The 19,583-nt window shown below is 38.2% G+C and overlaps 1 protein-coding gene across 1 annotated transcript; it reads left to right on the top strand.

Moving 5' to 3' along the window:
• The first annotated feature begins 17,519 nt into the window (after positions 1-17,519).
• Positions 17,520-19,131, top strand: LOC100663081 (olfactory receptor 5K3-like). Its single transcript, XM_003418934.3, has one exon. It carries the CDS (start codon positions 18,009-18,011, stop codon positions 18,966-18,968), a length of 960 nt encoding a protein of 319 aa, XP_003418982.1. The 5' UTR covers positions 17,520-18,008; the 3' UTR covers positions 18,969-19,131.
• Positions 19,132-19,583: the final 452 nt, after the last annotated feature.

The following is a 19,583-nucleotide window of genomic DNA, read 5'->3' as shown; positions in this document are numbered from 1 at the left end:
TTCCCTCAAAATATGTGTCAGCTTGGGCCATGATTCCCAGTATTGTGTGGTTTTCCTCCATTTTGTGATTGTAATTTTATGTTAAACAGGATTAGGGCGGAATTGTAACACCCTTAATGAAGTCACATCCCTGATCCAATGTAAAGGAAGTTTCCCTGGGTTGTGACATGCACCATCCTTTATCTTAAAAAAAGATAAAAGGAAAGGGAAGCAAGCAGAGAGTAGGGACCTCACAGCATCAAGAAAGAAGCACCAGGAGAAGAGCATGTCCTTTAGACTGGGGTTCTTACACAGAGAAGCTTCTAGTCCAGGGGAAGATAGGCAAGAAAGACCTTCCTCCAGAGCTGACAGAGAGAGAAAGCCTTCCCCTGGAGCTGACACCCTGAATTTGGACTTCTAGCCTGCCAGACTGTGAATAAATAAATTTCTCTTTATTCTAGCAGCACTGGTTGACTAAGACAGATGACTATGAGGGAGAGGAGGGGTGGGGATGGAAAAATACTAACTAGACAATAGATAAGTGATAACTTTGGTGAAGGGTAAGATAGTACACGATACTGGGGAATCCAGTACAACTTGACCAAGGCAAGGTCATGGAAGCTCCATAGACACATCCAAACTCCCTGGTGGACCGAACGACTAGGCTGAGGGCTGTGGGGATCATGGTCTCTGGGAACAACTAGCTCAATTGTCATAACATAGTTTATAAAGAAAATGTTCTACATTTTACTTTGTTGAGTAGCCTTTGGGGTCTTAAAGGCTTGTGATTGGCCACCTAAGATAATCCACTGGTCTCAACCCACCTGGAGCAAGGGAGAATGAAGAAAACCAAAAATACAAGGGAAAGATTAGCCCAAATGACTAATGGACCACAAGTACCACAGCCTCCACCAGACTGAGCCCAGGACAACTAGATGGTGCCCGGCTGCCAGCACCTACTGCTCTGACAGGGATTACGACAGAGGGCCCCGGATAGAGCTGGAGAAAAATGTACAACAGAATTCTAACTCTCTCTCTCCTACACACACACACACACATGCACACCAAAGACCAGACTCACCGGTCTCACAGAGACTGGTGAAAACCCAAGAGTATGCTCTGGACACTGTTTTAACTCTATAATGAAGTCACTCCTAAGGCTCACCCTTCAGCCAAAGATTAGACAGGCCCACAAAACACAATGAAACTCAATGGGCACACCAGGCAGGAGGAGACGAGAAAGCTGGTAACAGGTAAACAACCCAAGGTTGAGAAAGGGAGAGCATTGACATGTTGTGGGGTTGGCAACCAATGTCACAAAACAATATGGGTACTAATTTTTTAATGAGAAGCTAGTTTGTTCTGTAAAACTTCATCTAAAGTACAATAAAAAAATTATAACCTTGAAAAAAAAGAGAGAGAGAAAACCAAAAAAATAAAATAAAAAAGAATCAATGGATAGATGGCCCATATCATATTGTTCAAAATTAAATTCCTGTATAAAATAAGAAGCACACCATAAGTCAACGAAGAAAAGATTATTTATTAAATCGTCCTGTGTCAGTAGGTTAACTATTTTTCTTTTCCATTTGTGCTAAAATTTATAACCCCCATTCATTCAGAGTTTATTTTATATTCATAATTTGTATCTTCTTTTTTTTAGCATGAATTTTTATACCTGTAAAAACCTGTTGCTTTCAAGCTGATTCTGACTCATAGCAAACCTATAGAACAGGGTATAACTCCCCCACAGGGTTTCTAAGGAGTGCCTGGTGGATTCGAACTGCCAAATGTTTGGTCAGCAGCTTTAGCTCTCAACCGCTGTGCCACCAGAGCTCCAAAACCAGAGCTGCCCACAGCGTTCCAAGGAGGGGCTGGTGGATTCAAACAACTGACCTTTGAGTTGGCACCCAAACTCTTAACCACAACACCACCATGGCTCTAAATGTTTATGCATAGCGTTTTAATTCAATTGGAATTCATTTTTAAGTGTTGTGAAATAAAAATTAAAAATCGATTTGTACTGGATAACAAATACTTCCAGAAGCATTTGTTAACTAATTCTTCTTTTACTCACCAGTTTCACACGCCTTCTTGTTATAGATGTACACTCATATACTCATGTGTACATGCACATGTGAGGTTTATTTCTAGCCTAGCTAATCTGCACAGCATAAAATAGGAAAGGCCCAATTTCTACCCTTATGCTCTATTAGGGAAGTACTGGAAGCACTTTCTCATCTGTGCAATAGAAATGAAAACTAAAAATAAAAACAAAAAAAGCGAAGTATTGGACTTGTATGACAGTTGAGTTATGACTGCATTGTTGGAACAGAACCTCGTAAGTTGGGGAATAGCTGTATATCTTAAATGTGCCTAGAGCTCTCTGTTTACACTTCCTGCATGCAATTTCATGCTGCCTTCATCTCTCGCCTGAACAATAATAATAGCTTCAAACTGGTCTCTCTGCTTTTACTTCTAACATTTCTTATGACAAGCCCATTTTAAAAATAGTACTAAAAGTGTATTTCACAAAAACTGTAGCGTCCTATCCAATGTAACCTATGCATTTCAGTTGCAACCACTTTCTAATTTTTTAGCTACTTCTTTGTAAATTTACCATCATATTTCTTATTGTCAATTGTAGATATATTAACTAACTTCCTGTTATAACCCATCACCATCAAGTCGATTTTGACTCATAACTACCCTATAAGACAGAGTAGAACTGCCCCACAGGGTTTCCAAGGCTGTAATCTTTACAGACTCAGACCGCCACATCTTTCTCCCTCAGGGCAGCTTGTAGTTTCCAGCCACCTGACCTGTAAGTTACCAGCCGAGAGTTTAACCACTGCAAAAGTAGGGCTCCTTTCCTTCTTGTAATAACACATAAAAATTCATTCGTTTGTTTAAAACCTCCCATATCTACCTTTCTTGATGGTGTAATATGATTTTCAGTAATTTGAAAATCAGTTTTTATTAGGGACTTGCAAATACTTTCCAATGCTAAGACAACTTGTGTATTACGCTTACATCTCATTTTCTGTATCATTTTGTTTTTTTAATAATAAAAGAAATTATCCCCCCATTTCCCCAGATCCACACCTGTGCCTATCAAATATATTCTTCAAAAATATAATTATATTAAATAATCTTTTGTTCTTTCATTATCTTGGAGACTTCTATCATGGAGCTTTCAGTCCTTCTGCTGGAGACTAGACAGGTTTTTCTCTACACCAAAGGCATGACTGTCATGCTAAAATTCCCTTCCTGATTTCCTGTGTTTGATACTCTGTTTCCAAGATCTGTATCTTCCTCTTCACTGTTCTTTCTCTCATTTTGCTAAGAAATATTTTCATCCTCTTCAACGTGAAAATTTGAAGTCCAGACATGATCATTGTTCTTTCCTCACACATGGTTAATAGTTTGGTTTGTAAAGAATTGTAAATTTGAAATAATTTTCCTTCTGAACTTTGTAGACATTGTTCCTTTATATTCTAGTATGCTGTGTTGCTTTTGACAAATTGCATATCGTTGTGGGTTCTTACTCCTTTATTGATTCTCTGAAAGCATTTAGAAGTTTTTCATTATCCTTGCTTTACGAAATCTCAGAACAAATATCTTTGGTTTTGTTTTTCATTCATTTTTATTTCCTCTCTTTTGTTGGCTCCCCCTACCCTTTGCTCACTCCTCTTTGCTTTCCTTCCTTCCTTCCTCCCTTCCTCCCTTCCTTCCTTTCTCCCTCCCTCCCTCCCTCCCTCCCTCCCTCCCTTCCTCCCTTCCTCCCTTCCTCCCTTCCTCCCTTCCTCCCTTCCTCCCTTCCTTCCTTCCTTCCTTCCTTCCTTCCTTCCTTCCTTCCTTCCTTCCTTCCTTCCTTCCTTCCTTCCTTCCTTCCTTCCTTCCTTCCTTCCTTTCGTGCTTAAGGACCCAAAGCTTTACTTTCTCAGTGAAGACAAACTTGATAGTACAAAATGAATACAAATCATACAGGAAAAGCAGGCTAAATAAACTTAATTATCAGTTTTCAGAATAATGTGTTTTCTTATATCCTATGAAGATTACCAACAATTCTTAAATTATGAACTTCTGGATTTTAACCTATTTTATCAGTTCCAATTCATTATAATTGTTGTACGTTTTGATGCCAGTATTGTCCCACCTTTGGTCAATAAAAATAACTCAAAAACACTGATTGCTAAGTCCTTCAGATATGACACCAGTAGACTCTAGTAGATTTCTTGTTCTCTGGTACAAAATGTCAAAGCTAATCTTTTGCATTTATTACCTCAGAACTGGAATTGGAAATTTTTCCAAAGAGGTCTATAAGTGATTTTCACTGGTAATGAAAATTTAATTTAATAATAATAACTTTCACTGGTTTCTGGTTTATATTTCCTCTATTTCTTTTGTATAAATGAGAAAAGGAACACATAGACATAAATGCAGATATTTCAAAAAAAAAACCCATTGCCGTTGATTCCAATTCATATTGAGCATATAAACCGAAAGCCATTGCAGTTAAGTCAATTCTGACTAATAGTGACCCTATAGGAGAGAGTAGAACTGCCTCATAGGGTTTCTAAGGAACAGCTGGTGGATTCAAACCCACAGCATTTTGGTTAGCAGGTGAGCTCTTAACCACTGGCCACCAGAGCTCCATTGACTCTATAAAAACCCATTGATGTCGAGTCGAGTTTAACTCACAGCGAGCCTGTAGAACAGAGTAGAACTGCCCCATAGAGTTTTCAAGGAGCACCAGGTGGATTTGAACTGCTGACCTTTTGGTTATCAGCCTTACAGCTTCACCACTACCCCACTAGCGTTTTCCATGATCCTCTAGGGACCCTATATATACACACTTTTATTTTCATATTTTTCTTAACACACACACAGTAATTAATAGATATGTAGGAGAGATACTCAGAGACTGTGTAATTATCCCCTTCCTCCTTCCTTAAGGTGTATTTAGCCTGTGGTGTTCTATTAGCAATTTTCTATTTGCCTAATTCTTCCTTCATGTATTACTTAGAAAGTATCTCTTAGCTAGAGATCAAATTCTTGGCTCACATTTTTCCCCTTAAGTGTATTAAAAATATTGATCCACATCTGTCTTGCTTTGTATGTTGCTGTTGAGAAATCAGATGCCAACCTAATTTCCTGTCTTTGAAAGTGAAGCTGTGCTTCTACATGGAGGTACAGATAATTTGTTATGTTAAATTCTAATATTTTCCTTGGCCATTTTTTGGAATTGGCTTCTCTGGATTGGTTATCACAAGTATGTGGTGGGCTGTTTTAATATGCAGATTTAAGTCTTCTGTTATTCCTGAAAATTTCTTAGATTATAATTTTAAATACTTATTTCTGCTCCATTATTTTCTTTTCTTCTTTAGGGACTCCAATTTAATATGTGGTAAAACACTTTTGCTAATCCTCCATATCTATCATGTTCTCTCATTCTTTTTACTCCCTTTTTTAATTTTCATTCTATTGGCTATTTTCATTCCTCTCTTTAATAGCCCTTACTTTTAGTGTAGAATCTCTACTGTCTTGGGAACGTCGTAATTTACTCTTTATTATAAAATGATTTTGTCTTTTTCTCTAATTTTCTGTTAGTCAGTTCTAATTTTATATGTATTTTTGTCCATCTCAGCTCTTATTTTGGAATTTTATATAAAAACTCTTATGCTTTATCTGAAAATACTTGCTTAAAGATAATGAATTTAGGTTGAGATGCTGTCTTACAGTTTTTTCTCTATCCATGGTTGTATTTCTGGGAAGAATTTTCATCAACTGAAATGTTTTGATTCTCAATTTCTTTTTTTTCCTATTAGTTGGTATGGGTTTTCTGTTTATTTTTAATTGTGTTCTTTTCTCTGGATCAGCAATGATAGATGACCGTATTTAGGTAGAGGTGAGGGGATTCTGTAGATTATTAAGTTATTAGTTTTAAAGTACCCTCCTCTGTTGGTACAGGATTTGCCATTTTTTAAACAGATGATTCTTCTTTGCAGGATGGGGTCAGTTGTGTTCTCTAACCTTGTGATCTTCTTGTTTCTGAGCACCTTGTCTAAGTTGAGTTCCCCAGGAAACAGATTCTGAAATGGAGATTTGCTTGCAAGAAATTAGTCAGAGAATGCTTGAATGCTCAATACTTATTGAGGGAGTAAAAGAAGTAAGCTTGGGCAGAGGGCTGAGTTTAACATCAATGCAGTCACAACAAAGACCTCAACCAATTCCATTGAGAAGTGAGGAACTGACATTTTCCTTCACAGTTTCCACAACTTAAAGCAAAAGTTCTGGAATATTTACTTCCTATGAAAAGATTTTAGTGGATGCAGGCTGCCCATAGGAAAAGGTGTGAAATGGATGAGGCAGTTCTCAGTCAAGGCCAATTCCTGGACAGGGTCTCAGATGAGAACTGTCAATTACCAGCACTCATAGCTGAGGAATTAAGGTGGGATCTCAGGCTGTGAATCACAGGTCCACTACAGTTCACCTCTTAGATTTTTCAGAGCAACCTGTTTCATATAATAAGTTCTGGGAACAGCTTCTCCAGAATTCTGCTTCTTTTCTTTTCCTGGAGAATTTTAAATGATGAAGGTTAGTGGGACAGCCTACAGCTTCTACTGCTACAGCTATTTTCAAGTCCAGAATTAACATTATTCCCCTACTCTTTAGCTAATACCTCAGTTAGTTTAAGTGGCTAAAATGGTACGGTGACAGAGGCCTGATGCCTAGGGTTCTAAGACCCTGGTCACCATGCTCTTTTCAGGCCATGGTTCCTACGCTTGTTACTTTGTTGTCAACCATGGATAATAAGGGAGTACCAATATGTTCCTACGGATCACCTGAATGCCAAACATATTTTTCCTAGTTCCCATTGAATAACAGCAGTTCTACCTCTTCCTCATGATCAGGGTCAATTATTGCTGCAAGTCTTGTAACTCCTTCCCTTGTCTTCTTGTATCTGGGCCTAAGGAATCCAAAGGGACTGGGTGGCAGCTATAGCATTAAGTACAATGGGATTCTCTCAGTGTTTCCTAGTAAAAGCATTTCTCCTCTGAGATCCAGGACCCCTAAATCCATACAGTTCAGACTTCGGGAAAAAAAAAAGTGCAATTCCCACAAGTGGCTTACTTAGGAAGTTTCTGGATTCATTTCATATGGTCTAAATAAATGTCCAACTTAGGACACAAAACCATATAATTGTCTCTGATTTATGATGTATACTGCTTCTTGGAAAATGAAGACTTCACATTATAAGATATCCACTCCAAGATGATACCTTAGTTGTACTTTCAAAAGGTCATTCCATCAATTTATTAAGCCAGTAGTTTCTGGATAATGTGAATTGCAATAGGAGCAGCAGGCCACTAATTACCCAATGCCACACCTTTGGTGTAAATTAGGTTTCTTGGTCCAACTCAGTGTAATGCACCACTCTGTCAGCCCTCAGATAGTTGTTCTGCCTGAGGTCTTGCAGATAGGAAAAGCTATTCCATACCTGCCTTATGTGTCAATTCCAGTCAAGGTGAATTTCTGCTGTTTTTTAAGGTGGAAGGGATATGCGGTAGCCAACTTCACAACAAGTGACTGATTGATCTCCTTGAGGGGTGTTGCCATATTGGGGACTCCACACTGGTCTCTGTCTCTGGTAAGTTTGATATTTGGGAGTGACAGTAGTTAGATGAGCCTTGAAAAGTAAGAACCCATGTTCATACGCATAGCCTACATATCAGCCACCATAACTACTTTGTTCACATGCATATTTTTCCAGCGATGGAGTGGAAGATGAACAAAGAAGGAAGACCTCAACTGGCTGAGCCATTCTGCCTACTTGGTTGTTTAGTGTTTCTTCCATCATAGATGCTTTCTGGTAAAGAGTAACATATGATATAAATTTTTCCACACTTCTAACCGACTGCAATAAATCCATTTATATGCTTCTTCCACAGATCATTCAGTCATTAATATTTTAATCTTTCTCCCTACAGACCACTGACCAACATCCAAACCATTCACTTCTACCCTAAATTTATGTTTTCTTAACTTGGACCATTTCCCTTTCTATAAAATGGAAATAGTTGATCAGTCCACTACACAAAGTGAGAATTTCCTTACTGATGCCTTTGAAGACCACTCCTGGAGGGAACTATAGTTCAGAAGCAATACATTTTGGTTTGTACTAACATACCAAACTGATCATCCCAGAACCAATCTTGACATTTTATATTGTCTGCAAGCTGGTCATAAGGGAACCTCCGTTAGCCCAGAAGTGTGAGCTGAGGGGCAGAAGTCAGTGCAACAGTGATATGTGACACGGGGTCTGGGCTACCTGCTTATACAGTTTCCTACGTCCTCTGGCCCTGCCCATGCCTGATCCTGGATTTACCGTTTTCACCTTCTAATGGATTGTTCCTGTGCCTACCTGACCTTATACTTGGATATGCTGACAAATTCCAGCTCATAAAGTAGAGTTCTGGTCTCACGGTCATTCAGTATCCCAGGATCAGGAGCTCTGTCTCTATCAAGGCTCATTGCATATCAGGAAGTTATTCTTTGAATAATTTTCTATTGTAGATTTCAAGTCCTTTTTCCAAAACCATAGGAGTCTAAGTTGTGATTCACCTTTTGTGGTTTCCCATAAACGTTCCATAAGCTCCACATTTCCTCTGATGTCAGATATCTCTAATTCCATAGGTATGCTGTATCACATGATCCTAAGCTTAGGACAGAAGAACACTTTCCTCTTCTGAAATTACCTCGATAATGGATCCTTCTCCCATTTGGACTGATATACCTGTATTTGGTATCTTTTTCAACTATGTCTGATATTAAGAAAAGTTAGGAAATAATTATAAGCAAGACCTTGAATTGTGGATCACAGTGCTAAACTCAGATTTTAAAAATAGTAAGGGATATACTTCTTCACATTCTTAAATTACTACAACAATTATTACTATTATTTTAATAATAGTATTAGTGAGAAAAAACAATGCTTTTATCATTAACACATATAAAATAAAAATTATTTTTATTACCATTTCTTTGACTTAATCTCATTCTTTTTAATTTTAATTTTTATGTTTTATAATATGTATAATATTTTAGTATAGTGGCACAACTACATAATATATAAGTAAAATGAATATATTCCAAATGATTTTACTGCTATGAATGGATGGCTAAAAAATTTGGGAATCCCTCCTGTAGTGTAGCCACTAACAGATGAATGACAGTTGGCAACTAAAAAGTAGGTGAGATAATCTCAGGAAAACTTTAGCATAAAAAAGGGAGACCAAATATAGAACTGAAGGAAATACAAGCATCATGAAGGGCAAAGAGAGAAACATGACCTAGCCTAAAAGACTGAGACAGAACAGTTAGGAAAATAGGAGAAATGAGTGTTATCACAGAAGCCAGAGATGACTTCCAATAGTACCAAACACTACAGCTTGGTCAGGAATATAATTCGGAAATGTTCTTTAGAGTTGGAATTTAAAGCTTGGTTGTGACTTCAGTGAGAGAGTAGATTAAATGAAATGGTGGGGACAGATAATAATAAGTGTGAGGGAACCAGACAGAACAATTCTCAATCTAACACCCTACTCTACCTAGTGTCTTTTTGAAGGATTCCTTATGTTATGGACCCCTAAGATTTAGCCACCTTTCAAGCTTCTAGGCCTTTAATCATACTTATCCTCAAAGATTAGACAGGCCCATAAAAGAAAACGAGACTAAGTGGGCATGCCAGCCCAAGGGCAAGGATAAGAAGGCAGGAGGGGACAGCAAAGCTGACAAAAGGGGAAAGTGAGGCTGAGAAGGCGAAAGTGCTGACATGTCAGGGGGTTGGCAACCAATGTCACAAAACAGTCTGTATATTAATTGTTTAATAAGAAAACACTTTGCTGTGTAAACCTTCATCTAAAGAACAATTATAAAAAAAAAGGAAGAAATTTGCCCAGGGTCAAACAGTTTACAGGTAAAAACATTGGAATTCAAACCCAAGTTGACTTAGTTCCAAAACTCATGATGCCAAAAAAAAAAAAAAAAAATTGTGATAAAAAATTAAATTTTACTTATCCTACAAGGTTCATCTGAAATGACACTTCCATTTAGAAATCTTTCTTTCTTCCTTCAGCCCACTATTCACTTCCTTTGCTATATTCCCACATAATAAGTTTACACTTATAAAACTTATCACAGCTTGACTTATACTCTAGTTAGCAATGTGTCTTTTCCCCCTGTTAGATTATAAGCTATTGTCAGGAGCCCCTTCTAATATCTATGAATATTCATCCCCACTTAGTTCATATCTTGTGCCCCTCATGCTTATTGTCTTATCCAATGCCCTGTATAAATACTTAATAAAGGTTGAAGAAAACTCAAATTTTAAAAAGTAAATTTGTAGTGAGTCTCTAGGTCAGTTTTTTTGTGACAAACTATAAGATGTATAGCATGGTCTCTGACTTAAGGATGTTTAATCAAAACACAAATTATAAGGATCTATAAGTTGCGCTTAATTGTCAAATGTGTTAAGAAGGCAAGTAAGTACCATGTAAGTCAGGAAGAGGAAAGCTCAATTTGATACAAAGCACCCTGAGAAAGTCCTCACGGACGAGATCAGATTGAACTCGAAGATGAGATGAATTGGAGTGGAAAGAGGGAGAAGAAAGCTTTTTAGGAGAGGAAACATTGTGAGCAAGTTCACTGAGTCAAGGCTGAACTGAGTGCACAGAGGAACTGTGAAGTGCATGGCCTAGTGCCCTGAGCTGAGAGGAGGAAAGTAAGGGGACAGGTAAGAAACAGGCAGAGCACAGAGTATGTGAAATACAAAAACTGAGAAAATGGATTTGGTTTGAAAAACAATCAGGAACCATCAAAAATTAAGCCTGGGAGTGCAGTGGGATGGATCACTTTTGTGTGGCCTTTAGTGCCATGGTCTGGTAATTCCCACCCACATGATTGGGCAGGACTGTGTGACAGGGCCATTGTGACCCACCAAAGGGATTGGTCAGTTTGCCATCCCACTGGACTTGAAATGAGCTACCCCAGAGGCGAGAAAGACAAGATCCTATCACCACCGGGGAAGAATGGTAGGAGCCAGCACATCATTTGAACCAGCATCCCTGTGCTGAGAAGCTCCTAGAACCAGAAGACAGAGATCTATAACACAGAAGGCAGCAAGTCACGGCAGTAGAGGCCTGGCAGCAGAGAGTCCACAGCAGGAAGCAGTGTGGTCAGTTTCCTGGGGTTACCAGCCCACGACAGAAAAAGCTGAGTGTCTTTGGGCAGAGGCCTATGGCCAGGGAGAGGTGTGCCTGCGAGCACAGCTGGGAAGAGACTGTCCTGATGGAAGAACCATATCCTGAGTGTTCCTGAGTATGAATTGTAACTGTTACTTCCCTAATAAACCCCATAATCGTGAGTATTGTCTGTGAGGTCTGTGTGACCATTGTAGTGAAAAATCAAACCCAGCAGAGAGTACAGAAGGCTGTGTGAGGAACAGCTGGTGTCAGAATTGGTTAAGATGGTGAAGAGAGGAGAGATGTCTGATCTCTGTCTCATAGGAATCAGCCTTGATCTTGATTCTCCTTACCCCTTGTGAAGTTAGAGGATGTCAGACACTACCTCCACATTGTTTTTACAAGGAGTATCATTTTTTTCATTTATTTAACAAATATTTACTGAGCGCACCAAAGTGCCAGACACTGTAAAGGTGCTGAGAATGCATAAAAGAACAAAGAGAGAAAGTTCCTCCCTTCTTAAATGTATATGCTAATGGTGCTAGTAGAGTAAGGGTGATGAATTATACATGTACCAACTAATAAGTATACGATATGTTCAGGAGTGATTAGTGGTATAAAGAAAAAAAGGGTGACGAAGGTAAAGGGAAGCTAAGATAAACAAAAAAGATAGGAAAACAAGTTCAGTAATTCACTAGGACTGAATAGCTGTTATGGATTGATTTGTGCCCCCAAAATGTGTGTTGCATATCCTAACCTCTATGCCTGTAGTTATAATCCCATTTGGGAATGGGTTGCCTTTGTCACGTTAAGCAGGCAGAGTGAGTGTAGGGTGTATCTTGAGTCAGTCTCTTTTGAGATATAAATGAGATTAAACAAGCAAGCAAGATGATAGATGCCAAGCCACATGATAACCACCCAGGAGCAGAATCTATAAGACGCAAGGATCTTTCTCCAGAGCTGATGGAAAGAGAAAGTCTTCCCCTAGAGCTGGCACCCTGAATTTGGACTACTAGCCTCCTAAACTGTGAGAAAATTAATTTCTGTTTTTTAAAGCCACCTACATGGCTTTAAAGCATTTCTGTTATAGCTGCACTAGACAACTGAGACAAAATTTGGTACCAGAAGAGTGAGGTCCTGCTCTAACAAACACCAAAACTGTGCAAATGGTTTTGGAATTGGGTAATGGTCAGAGGCTGGAAGAATTTTAAGGTGCCTAATAGTAAAAGCCTAGATTGCCTTGAAGAGTTTGTTGGTAGAATTTTGGACCTCAAAGGTAATTCTGATGCAGGCTCTGAAGGAAGTGAGGAGAGCTATAGAGAAAGTATCATCTTAGAGAACACACATGGTGCCAGCAACAGAATATAGTTAGAAATGTAGATGTTAAATGTGCATTTGGTGAGGCTTTAGAACAAAATGATGAAAATGGGATTGGAAAATGGGGGAAGGACAATGCTTTTTATGCAGTGGCAAAGAGTTTGTCTCAATTATATTCAAATGATTAACAAAAGGTAGAATGTGTAAGTGATAAACTTGGATATCAGGCTGAGGAGATGTATAAGCAAGGGCCCTGTGGTTTCTTCTTGCCGTTTATAGTAAAATGTGATAGGAAAGAGATGGATTTAAAAATGGGCTGTGCAAAATGAAACCAGAATTTGCCTCTTGTAATTCTACAGACAGGAAACAGACCAAAGGAGCTACATCTGCTGGCCTCCAGAAAAAGAGAAGGATCATGCCTGGAACAGCTTGGAGATCGACAGAAGTGTGGGAAGGAGCATGGGAAAGAGGGCCTTCTCAGTTTCAAAGGGTGGGACCATAGCCTCCTGGATCTCAAGAGGCGGGGCCAGAGCCCCTTTGGTTTTAAAGAGTCAGATCTTCACTAGTTCAGTTCCAGAGTGTGGACGCTGCTGTTAAGTTGTGCCAGGGGGAAGTGGCTGTCACCAAAACCTATGAGGACAGGCTGCTATGCCCAAGGGACAGAAGAACAAGGTCTACTGGGACTGAGGGGGTGTGGTCAACATTCAGATGGGCTAGGAGAATGGGGCTGCCCAGAGCCAAGGGAGTGGAGTTGCCATACCTGTAGGCCCGGAAAATGGGGCTGAAGTCCAGGGCCAAGGGGTCTACCCCCTGAACTCAGAAAACAGGGCCAAAACCCAGAATCTGAAGTGCAGTGTGATTTCTCAGATGGTCTTAGGGAAGAGAGGATTCTTTTCAAACCTTGAGAGCTAATTATAAATTATTCTGCTGAGTTTTGAACTTGCTTGATGTTCCTTATTCCTTCTTTCCCTCCAGTATCTCTCTTTTGTAATGGGAATGTATACCTTGTGACTTTTCCACCACTGTACTTTGGAAACAGACGATTTGTAGTCTAGATTTCACAGGTTCACAGATGAAAAGAAGTTTTTTCCCCAAAATGGAATATTCATAAGTTCCCATGCATATTTGATTTAAATACTTCAGAAGATGAGATTTTGGAGCTGGAGTTGATTTGAGATTTGGGGGATGATTTTTTTATGATGGGGTGCGTGTGTTCAGCATGTGGCAAGGACATGAATTTTTGAGGATCAAAGAGTGCAATGTTATGGATTAAATTGTGTCCCCCCAAAATATGTGTTATAAATCCTAATCTCTTTGTCTGAGGTTATAATCCCATTTGGGTATGCGTTGTCTTTGTTATGCTAATGAGGCAGAATGAGTGTAGGGTGTATCTTGAGTCAATCTCTTTTGAGATATAAATGAGATTAAACAAGCAAACAAGAGAAGCAGAGATGGGGGAAGAGAGATGCCAAACCACGTGAAGAGCGCCCAGGAGCAGAAGCTAAAAGAGACGAGGACCTTCCTCCAGAGCCGACAGAGACAGAAAGCCCTCCCTTAGAGATGGAACCCTGAATTTGAGAAAGTAATGTGAGAAAATAAATTTCTGTTTTTAAAGCCATCCAATCGTGGTATTTCTGTCTGTTATAGCAGCACTGAATAATTAAGACAATAGTAATATCAAAGTTTTCCTGTGAGGGCTTGAAGAACATGGGGATAGATTCAATTCACAGAATGAAGTAGTCAGGGACCTTGGCTGAATTCACCACACTTCTCCAACTTTTCTTCACCAAATCCTAATTATTTTTCAAAAGCCACATTAAACCTACTGGTCAAACCAGTCTGAGACTTTTTCCTGCCCATTTGACATTTTATGCACAGAATGGAGAACAAGATTTAAAAATTAGATGAGTTACATCACAGTCTGCGAGATCATTACCACAGACTTCAGTGAGGGTCATTTGCTCTAACCACAGTGTCTTACGGAGCATCTTTAATTAATGCCGAGTGGTTTCTAAGTTTGTGGACTGGATCTCCTCACAGAGAAACACAGATGTCAATTCCAGAAAATCCCTTTAGGATTAGATGGAAAACAAACTTAACACTGTAATTATACTCACTGACCTGATAGTAATCTCCAAGGTTTTCATTCTTTTAGTCCCACATGTTTTAGAGAACGAGATTTACATTCAGAAATTCAATTTGCCCTAACATCATAAGGCAAGTCACAAGACAAGACCTTCTCAGAGAAATCCAGGTAAAAGAAATATTCGAATTTATTTTTACTTTTAATATTGACACCCATAAATATTTCTTTCTCAAAATCTGTTGTCTTCATTGTTCATAGATTTCAACTCAGTTATCTCTCTAACTTTTCTCTAACTTGAAGACTGTGAGGAGCTAGGATGAGACAGAACACTGCAAATCAACCCGACGTTTTCTGAGTATGAGGTAGAATTTCAAAACATACGGATAAGATCACACAGTAATTCTATTTAATAATTCAAGGTTGTTGTTGTTGTTAGGGTTTGCTGAGTTGGTTCCGAGGCATAACAACCCCATGTACAACAGAACAAAACACTGCCCAGTCCTGTGCCATCCTCACAATCATGGCCATGTTTGAGCTCATTGTTGCAGCTATATGAACATAAAGTTATTTCTAATTTAGCTGAATAATTAGATGGTTTACATTTAATACATTTACATAAAGAAACAAAATGTTTAGCCAGTGTCTCCCTTTTGATTTTTAAAAAAAATAAGTTTTAATATTATGGAAAACTAAATCCATTTATACCGTAGAATTTACATGATTAGCATCTTCAGTTGAGATGTCCTGCTGCAAAGCAAAACAAAATTTGTTCTCAAAAATCCTAAAATTATTTCAGGGTTTTATTAAACTAAAGGATAAAGGCAAGCTTATATTACTTTATAAGCTATTGTGATATAATTCAGAAAATTTTATAATTTCCCAAGGAAACAGAAATATAGTAGATAAGATTGTACAACATGAATAGTGCAATTAGTGTCACTAAACTGTACACTTGAAAAATATTGAATTGGCAAACATTGTGCTACATATATTTTTATGACAATTTTTAAAATGTCAATTCAAGTAATAGAAAGGCACCTAAATTTTTTCTAATAAAGTATTTTGAATAATTTCCTTTGTAGGCTCTTCTTCAAGCTTAATAATTCCAATTTGCCGAGGCCACAGAGGTCACTTAGAATGATTGGCGGGATACTGATAACAAGTTCACTTGTTCCAGGTGGCCAGGGTAGAGCTAAGATTTGAATCAATTCTGCCTTTTTACCGGAGCATTTTACAGATCCCCTCACAGAAGTATGTCACAGTTCATCTCCAAATGCTGACTATCTAATAAACAAATTCTGCATACACATATAAAATAAGCAATGCAGATTAAACTCAAAGATTCTAGATTATGTTGGGCATATAACATATGCATAAGGGCTCAGAAAATGGAGATCACTGTGGCCTGGACTAGGTTATTTAGTTTAAACTTTCTTAAGTAGCATTATATGTAATAATATCCGGTGCCATCAAGTCGAATCCAACTCATAGTGACCTTTTAGGACAGAGTAGAACTGCCCCATAAGGTTTCCCAGGAGTGGTTGGTGGATTTGAACTGCCAACTTTTTTGGTTAACAGCCAAGCTCTTAACCATTGCACCACCAGGGCGCCTCTGTGTATAAACCATGCCTGAAATAAGCGATTGAAAGGATATAGATATTTAAGAAAGGTGCCAAATATCTGTATTTGGAATAATGATTTGTAAGAAACAACAGCATGGGCAGAGTCAGTGTTTATGGAAATGAGTCGGTGTGGCACTGGAGGTGGGGATGAGGGAATTGAACAACGGGTGGACAGAGTGATGAAAGTGATGGAAGAGCTATTGGTGAATGTGGGAAATAAGGATGGAGATGGATCAGGTTACAGAGAAACTTAAGTGCCGTCCTAAAAAAGTTGAATTTATGTTAGAGACAGGAAATACTAAAGTCCTCCTGGCAGCAGAGTACTGCATCTGACAATATCATGAAGGAACACACAGATCAGTAGATCTGGAAATGATCAGAAGAATGTGACTTCAAATAAATAATCAAACTCTGGGGAGCTTCTGATGAATGGTAGAAGTCTCTACAGAACTGGAGAGAATACATACTGGATGTTTATCAAATCTCATAATATGGTCATAATTATTAGAGTACCATCACCAAATCTCAGCATATTAGAAAAACAGGAGACCCTTAACACTAGAAATGGAGAGTGTTCAGATAAAGAAGGAAAATATTAACATTTTTTTACAACTGGTCTCAGAAAACTTACTCCATCATAACAGAATGGGTTAACAGAAGTATGAAGATGGTATACACCGATTAACTTATTAAGGAAATTGACCCATTTTCATTTCCCTAGCTTCCCAAAGTAATTTTCTTTAAAGTGACCTTGGCACACTTTCTAAATTATACATTTCATCCATCTAAAGTAGAATGGTATTCAAAGTATTCACTTCACTGAAATAGCATATTAAAAAAACTTTGCTCAGTTAAAAAAATAAATATATAGGAAAATGGATTTTATGTACACTTTAAGAATTGTCACTACAAAACCTGACATAGAAATATTTGAGAACACTAAGTCTAGGAAACTCTGGTGGCATAGTGGTTAAGAGTTACAGCTGCTAACCAAAAGGGCAGCCATTCAAATCCCCCTGGTGCTTCTTGGTAACCTTATGGGGTAGTTCTACTCTGTCCTATAGGGTCATTATGAGTTGGAATCAACTCGACAGCAGTGGCTTAAATCTAGCATACCGTGTATTTGTTCACTATCCTTGTGTAATTCATAAACACAAATCTTTTCACTGCAAGCAATTCCTGGAATTATCAAAATATTCTTGTGAATTTTGAGCTTCAGGGCTTCAGGTTATATAAGATGAAATTTTGAATTATGGTGTTGGTGAAGAATGTTGAATATACCATAAATTGCTGTAAAAGCTAGCAAGAAGTACAGCCAGAATACTTCTTGGAAGTGAAAATGGTAAGACTTCATCTCACGTACTATGGACATGTTATCAGGAGGGACCAGTCCCTGGAGAAGGACAGGTAGTGGGTCAGCAAAAAAAAAAAAAGGAAGATTCTCAATGAGATGGATTAATGCACTGACTGCAACAATGAGCTCAAGGATAGTAATGATTGTGAGGATTGCTCAGGACTAGAGAGGTTTCATTCTGTTGTACATAGGGTGTCCATGAATGGGAACCAACAAGACAGCACCAAAAACTACAATAATGTTCCCTGGAAGAATATATGCCTGTATTTCAGAGACATTCAGGGGAAACTTGAGGAAGTGGCTCTATTCCCTGTTCCCCAACAGAAATTTGCAGAGAAAATTAGACACACTATAAATTAGAATCCTATCTCTCCATATTTTCTGTCTCAACAGAGAAAGTAGAGATGAACAAAGACAATCACTCCTTGACAAAAGAGTTTCTCCTCATAGGATTTATGGATCACCCAGATCTGAAGACTCTCCTGTTTATGGTGTTTTTTGCTATCTATCTGATCACCATGGTGGGGAATCTTGGTTTGGTGGCATTGATTTACATGGAGCGCCATCTCCACACACCCATGTACATCTTTCTGGGCAACCTGGCTCTGATGGATTCCTGCTGTTCCTGTGCCATTACCCCCAAGATATTAGAGAACTTCTTTTCTGAGGACAGAATGATTTCCCTCTATGAATGCATGGCACAATTTTATTTTCTCTGCCTTGCTGAAACTGCAGACTGCTGTCTCCTGGCAGCAATGGCCTATGATCGCTATGTGGCAATATGTCGTCCACTGCAGTACCACACCATGACGTCAAAGAAACTCTGCATTCAGACGACCATAGGGGCCTACATAGCTGGGAATCTGCATTCCATTATTCAAGTAGTACTTCTATTAAGGTTAACCTTTTGTGGATCACATCAAATCAATCACTTTTTTTGTGACGTTCTTCCATTATACAGACTCTCCTGTGTTGACCCTTATATCAATGAACTGATGCTACTTATCTTTGCAGGGTCAGTTCAAATCTTCAGTATTGCCATAGTCCTAATCTCTTATCTTTGCATCCTTTTCACTATTTTCAAAATGAAGTCCAAAGAGGGAAGAGGCAAAGCTTTATCTACTTGTGCATCTCACTTTCTCTCTGTCTCAATATTCTATGGTTCTCTTCTCTTCATATACATTCGGCCAAGTTCCTTTAAAGAGGGGGATAAAGATATACCAGTTGCCATTTGTTATACTCTAGTAATTCCTTTATTAAATCCTTTTATTTATAATCTAAGAAATAAAGAAGTAATAAATGTCATGAAAATTATGAAGTCTAGAAAAGCTCATAATATTCTGAGACAAGTATCATCCTCTTGACAAATTGATTTTAATTAGATAAAATTTCTTCAAAGTCAAGTATACTAGGAAATTGGAAAATGGCCACTTTTTGTATCATATATTAAATCACTAAATCATGACGATTTTTAAGTCAAATAATAAATGGTTAAATAGGCTCATGAAGGGGGATTCTACTAAAATGTATTTGAAAATCTAAACTACAAGGGTCTCTTAGGGGTGCATTAAGTGACTACTCCTAAGGCCGCGAATTGTGTCAAAGTGGAATTAGCTACAATTTTCAAAGTATCCAACAAGTCCTAGGAATAAAATTCAGTATGTAAAGGCAGCCTCCAATTAGCATTGTTGGCAAATTTATGGAATCTCTAAGCATAGTCTTACCAATTCAAGTGCATTCGAAGTTCTCCTATATTAATGACTTAAACCAACTGGTCTATCACAAGTAAACTGTGCATTTGAATTCGATTCTCAACCTTCTCTGAGTTGTTCAAGAGTTTACATTTGAATATGGAATTATACAGAATATGTATTCTCAAATCAAGAACATCTTTATCTTAGGTGGGTTATTTTTCCTGATAAACTCTCTGAAATAGAATGTTTGTATAATGGTAATTTATCAATCTTTAGTTGAAAATA

The sequence above is a fragment of the Loxodonta africana genome, chromosome 20 (assembly GCF_030014295.1).
Source record: "Loxodonta africana isolate mLoxAfr1 chromosome 20, mLoxAfr1.hap2, whole genome shotgun sequence".
Classification (NCBI taxonomy): Eukaryota; Metazoa; Chordata; class Mammalia; order Proboscidea; family Elephantidae; genus Loxodonta; species Loxodonta africana.
The sequence above is the reverse complement of the archived record's forward strand: the minus strand, read 5'-3'. Positions and strand labels throughout refer to the sequence as shown.

Bases quoted from the DNA above. Each gene is read 5' to 3' on its own strand.
- LOC100663081 (XM_003418934.3), top strand. From the start codon at position 18,009: ATGAACAAAGACAATCACTCCTTGACAAAAGAGTTTCTCCTCATAGGA.